The 6000-nt window shown below is 38.0% G+C and overlaps 1 protein-coding gene across 1 annotated transcript in view; it reads right to left on the bottom strand.

The window, feature by feature from the left end:
* Positions 1 to 264: 264 nt before the first annotated feature.
* Positions 265 to 6000, bottom strand: part of LOC107594191 (probable E3 ubiquitin-protein ligase HERC1) — a 55255-nt gene continuing 49519 nt past the window's right edge. The window contains 8 exon segments of the mRNA XM_016284157.1: positions 265 to 910; positions 993 to 1298; positions 1434 to 1586; positions 2451 to 2703; positions 2791 to 2867; positions 2968 to 3133; positions 3261 to 3430; positions 3537 to 3706. Of these exon segments, the coding sequence (XP_016139643.1) occupies positions 725 to 910; positions 993 to 1298; positions 1434 to 1586; positions 2451 to 2703; positions 2791 to 2867; positions 2968 to 3133; positions 3261 to 3430; positions 3537 to 3706 (1481 nt within the window). The 3' untranslated portion in view covers positions 265 to 724.

Below are 6000 nucleotides of genomic sequence, written 5' to 3'. Positions count from 1 at the left end.
TGGCAAAGCTGAATTTTCAGCAGTCATTACTTCAGTCTTCGGTGTTGCATGGTCCTTCAGAAAAGATTCTGCAATATGATTTGATGCTCAAGAAACATTTCTCATGTCATTATAAATGTCTCTACTGACACATTCAATTTAAAGTGTCCTTGTGGAATAAATGTATTAATTATTATAAGTATTAGCTTAACCCTAAACTTAATGAAACATTTTTTCCAGGTCATTTTGGACTTTTGAATAACCAATAATGCATCAAAAATGCTGTTTCAGATTCAAACATTTATTGCATCTGACATAAGAAACCTGGTGTAGGCGATTCAAAAAATTCAAATAAATACAGGTACTCATGTAAAACAATTTCCTAATGAAGCATTATACATAATGTACAATTTTTTCTTTTTTTGTCATTCTATAATTTTTTTTTTTTTTTTAAATAAAACAGTTTCATGCAGAATATCCTGAAAAAAAGGCAGCGCCAAAAGAAGAATGAATAGTGGAGAAAAACTGTGCTTCAAAGTAAAGAGAAGGCGAGTGTGTACATGTGTGTAAACAGATTGTGCGGCCCACCCAAGTTCAGCTTAATTGCGAAGAAACGAAAGGTGAAATAAAAACACTTGATTATGTGTTGAAAACATCTGTCAGCATAAAAATCATAAAAGCCTGCACCGAATACTAAACTGAGTCCTACACAGCATACACTGTGTTTACATGTGCATGTAGGGGGTCAGTAATCTGTGTCCGACCCCTCTGCATTGTCCACATTGCGAGAGAGCATGTAGTTGTCCATGTCGATAGAACGGCAGTTATTAATAGCATAACGCAGCCGCTCCGCCATGACTGGTTGGCTAGAGTAAGGTGGGAGGCGGAGCTGGAAGAAGCACGTCTGAGAGGTGGGAAGACTGTCGTACGGCTGAAAAACAGAACACACACACATTAGCCACTTTTCCACTGGCTATAAATGTCTATCCATAAAAACACAGACACATTCTTACCCGGTCCACCTTCATGATCTGGAACCTCTGGGATATATCAGCAGTGTTAGCTGGCAGACGAGAGCGTCCCGAGACGAAGCGCATGAAGAGGACTCTCTCCTCATTGGAGAACTCCTCCAGCGTCTGCCAGAACCACTGCACCAGCTGTTGCTGCTCGTCCACCTCCCTGTAGCGGACCACCTTCTTCAGAACCTCCACGCTGATCTCCGGCAGCCCGCAGACCATCTGCTCCAGCTGCCGCGCTGTTAGTAAGGAGAGCAAGGGAACAGGCACGATCCAGGACATGCCCTCGCGCACCGCTGCCACCTAACGTGCATTCAGAGGTGAATGCAAAAGAAGAGATGAATAACAGGATCAGATGACAAGCCATGATCTAGGTGTGGATACACTCCCACATATTCAAGGTAAGGATACACTGGTTTAGAGTCGAGCTGAACACACCTGGCGTTCCATTTCATGCAGGCGATACTCAATGGCACGCTCTACATACTCCTTCCTATTGGAAAAGGTCAGCGGTATGCTGTTTCCTCCGGGGATGATGGGAACCATTTTCCCATCTGCACTTTGGCCAACAAAGGAGTCCAGTGGAATCATCTATTTATATATATATATATATAAAAAATAAAAATTGAACAAAGAAATATACACTAAGTATAATAAAGTCAAAGAAATTAAACCAATTAAAAAATGCCCATGTTTAAAGTAGACATTATAAGATTTGAAAGCCCCCAAGTTACTTCTGGTGTAATGACAATGCTGCTCATTTTTTAACATTTATTTATAGAAACGAGGAAATAAATGAAAGATAAATTGATTTAATACTTAAATATTTATATAAATATTATAAATAATACGTATATTAATAGTAGTAGTAATAATAATAATAATATTTATTTAAATAAAAATAATTCTAAAAGTTTAAATAACAATGCTCTTTACACTTTTTTTATTACCAATTAATTTAAGACTTTCCTAGCCATTTATGATTAAAGGTTTTTAAATGTTTTTGCTCAAAATTTGTACCTGATAAAATATTTTAGAGCTTGACATAACTAGAATTTTTTTTTTTTTTTACAAGAAAAATATTTTCATTAACCATTTTTCTATAACTTTTTAAGATTTTATTAATATTCATGACTTTTCCAAGTCTAAAGATCACATTTTTATCCAGGTTTTCCAAGGCTGTGGGAATTCTGTTTCTTAAAAATAAAAGTTGTTGAGGGAACAAATTAAAATAAGAAATATGAGTTCAGCTTAAATCTGATTTTTTTTGTTTTAGCTTAGTTTAAAGCATATTCAGTCTAATTTTGAGTCATTCCAAACCACCTTGGGGCCTATTGGAACTATGTTGAAGCCCCCTGCTTAAGATCTACTGAGCTAGACGGAGTAAATAATTCCTTCTATTATCCTCTATGAGAAACGGAGTAAAAACAAGTATTTTATGGGAGTCCACAGCACCTCATGAAAGTTCTGCTCTGTGATGCCGCTGTCCTCCAGGTGTAAGATGCTGTTGAGGGTCTGCACATACAGCAGGTCCACTTCCTCCAGATCTTCAAGAGTGAGAGGAATACAGCACAGCTGCTTCCACACCACTGGAGCGAGATGCAGGTCTAGAGGCTTCTTAGTGCGGATGGCCACTCCCATCAGAATACCCAAGAACTTGAACTGCAGCAGGTGCTCTTCCAGACAGGCTGAGGGGTTCAGCAAGAACCTGAAGACACACGAAGATCAAAAAAACCTGATCAGTTTATTAGTTTGGTGGAATACAATATTCAGACAATTGTCTGTCAGCACTCACCTGTCTCGGTTGTAGCCCACCTCTGCTGCGGCGTTGGGAGAAGGGATGAGAAGATCCACCACTCCTGTCTCCAGCTCCTACACAAGAGCGATATGCCCCAATTTAATGCTCTTGTCATTTTTCATAAGGCTGAGCCATAATGGGTTCATATACACATCTTCGTCAGTAAAGCCCTACCTGGCACATCTCTGTGATTGTGTCGTCAAACACCCCTCCGGCATCATCTGCCCCCTCTCCCACAAGCTTGACTTTCCAGGCTCGTGACGGCAGCCTTAGATCAGATGCGTTTAGTTTCACAACCTGCCTGGCGATCTGCACAAATATGGGCTTACACTTCCTTCCTCTGAGAAAGCAGGACAAAAAAAGGGGGGAAAAAAGAATGATTGAAGAAGTTCTTATGTTCTACCTTGAATGAAAATGAGGCAAAGAAGGTCTCCAGTGTTCTGGCTGCAACTCTGAACATGACTGACCGTGTAGAGATTCTTTTGACTGTAATCTGTGGGCCGTAATTCTTCCCCTGCACCATGGTCTTCCCGATAGAGCGCACCATGGGCAGTGTGTAAACTCTAGGGGCCAGCAGGGGCCTCAGCTGACCCTGGACTATACCCCATGTACCTGCATTATAGCGTGACGTGCAGCTCTGAAACACAAATGATTCATGATTGAACCAGACAGTGTTCATGGAGGTTTTTTCCCCTAACAGCCTCAGAGACTGCTGCAAACATGACATGTTAGTGGGTGTATACCTGGTTGTTGGGGCTGAGGTTCAGCAGTCTCCATGAGGAGTACATGAGGTCAGAGAAGTGGTAGAGCAGGCGCAGTCGGGCTCTCAGAGCCTCTATACTGACCTCTCTTAGGACACTGTACTGAGGAGGCACACACAGGGGCAAGCCCAGCTGCAGAGGCACTGATGAACCTGAACACACAAACACTCCATCTCAACAACTGATCAGCACAGCTACATGTTTTTTTTTTTATATCATTACTGAACTGAAATAATTCAGTCTAATTATGATTTTCACAAATAACTGTGATGCCCTCCATTTAGGGATTTTTAAGTGAATATACAAATAACAGGCCTGTCAAATTCATGTGAAGGTAACAACACGTCACATTCCAGATTTGTAGAAATCTCTTCCTTATGAGGAGGACATCAAAAAAACTACACACTAAAATGTGAAGATTTTTATTTATGCAAAATCAGAGCATCTGCAGTATTATTTAAAAAAAAAAATCAAACTGAAGACTTTTAAAGACCTTTTTTAAGACCTACATAAATAAAATTAATACCATATGAGCAGGATAGGGCAGTGTCTATGTATGTTAAGATATTAAACCGTAAAATGAATGTAAAAGCATGATTTACAGTTCAGATACAGGTGTTCACAAAAACAGCATTTTTATTAAATGATAAACTTCACATTTGAGCCTCTAAACCATTTATAAGAAAAGGGATTCAAAAGTCAAAAGCACATATTATATATCTTAGTGTCTTAATTGTTTAGATTTGTATAATGCATTAGCTTCTTGTCAATCCACCGGTTGACATTTACAACTCTGCGTGTTTGCAGCGTAAAAACAGCGCTAGATTTTCACATTGGTCTGAACAAAAACAGCAGGCGGGCTGATTGAAAATGCATATTCATTCTCTGCCAGCAGGAGGCGCTTTCGGAACAGCAGAAATATAGCGTTACCCGGGTAACCGCAGTATACAAAGCTGAGCAGCACTTGTCTTTGAAATGCAGCCTTTTGAAGTTTAATCGGCACATTAAGACATATCGCAATTCTTGTCTTTCCGTCCACAAATTTAAGACCTCTTGAAATCATAATTAAGACTTTCTTGTACCATTTAAGATTTTTTATGGCCTTAAATTGAATACAACTAAATCTAAGACTTTAAGGACCCGCAGAAACCCTGAAAAAAGACTTACAGGTTTCAGCAGACTGCTTTGAAATGTGTTACAAATAAGGAATTAGTGCAAAAAAAATATATACATATAACTAATATAACTAATATACTACAATATTGAAAAGTAATTATATTCTTCTAATAATACTATTCTAACAATAAAAATATTAATGATAGTATTAAATAATTATAGAAATAGAATACATATATGTGTGTGTATATATATATAAAATCATGAAAATGGCATTCATTACATTTTTCAACGAAACTTTTCACTAAATAAACAGATAATATTTGTCATTACATGTGTGTGTGTGTATATATATATATATATTTCATTAATATTTTTTATTATTACAATATTACTTCAAGAATGTAATATATAATTACTTTTCAATATTATAATATATTAGTTGATAATTTTATCATCATCATCATCTTTGCACTAATTCCTTATCTGTAACACATTTCAAAGCAGTCCAGTTAAACCCTTAAGCAGCTCTCATAAAGCCTCTCGTACCCGCTGACCCGTCCGACCGATGGCCGGTCAGCCGGGGTTCGTCTTTATTTAAATTTATGTGTGTGTTCCTCTAACATGTTTGGTTGGTAAAATAAATGTTGTAAATTCAAATCAGAGCATCTTCCGTGTCTGGATTGGATGTATTCTTGAGTCTATAAGGCAGTGGTTCTCAACCCGCGGCCCGTCACGAATTCAGATGCGGCCCACCATGCTGAACACAATTTAAAAAAAATACTTTCAGTTTTACAATTCATTTTAGTTTTTACATTAATTTAAAAATATACTAAATAAATATAAGCTATAGCCTAATGTTTTTATGTAAAATAATTTTGTTTTTCATATATTATTTTCAGACATGAGCAGTACTCACATAGCCTAATTAACGTTAGGCATTTAAAGTAACGACCAAGTGGCCAGCGGCAGACAGTGAGCATATGTTTGATTAATTTAGCCTTTTCAAATCATCGCGACTTGACTAAAATAAAGGATCGACAACTTCATCCTTGCGACACAGACTCAGAAAACACTAGTTTATTAGTAAATAATTAAAATATGTTTCCCCCTGACGCATTTATGGTAATTACTTTTGCCGATACTTTGCGGCAAACTTAAGCCTATTGCGTGCATTTGAACGCAGAACTCTTTAGCTGCGCTGACGGCACACACCATACATGCTGCTGCTGCTGGACACTAAACACCGTCGAGCCGCTCTTGACAGTCTCGGTAGCACAGTCTCGTGTTGTTTCCACCAGCGAGGCAATTTTTTCATGACTAATTGATG

Source organism: Sinocyclocheilus grahami, unplaced genomic scaffold (assembly GCF_001515645.1).
Source record: "Sinocyclocheilus grahami isolate Dianchi unplaced genomic scaffold, SAMN03320097.WGS_v1.1 scaffold10.1, whole genome shotgun sequence".
NCBI classification, from domain to species: domain Eukaryota; kingdom Metazoa; phylum Chordata; class Actinopteri; order Cypriniformes; family Cyprinidae; genus Sinocyclocheilus; species Sinocyclocheilus grahami.
This window is presented reverse-complemented; position numbering and strand designations above follow the sequence as displayed.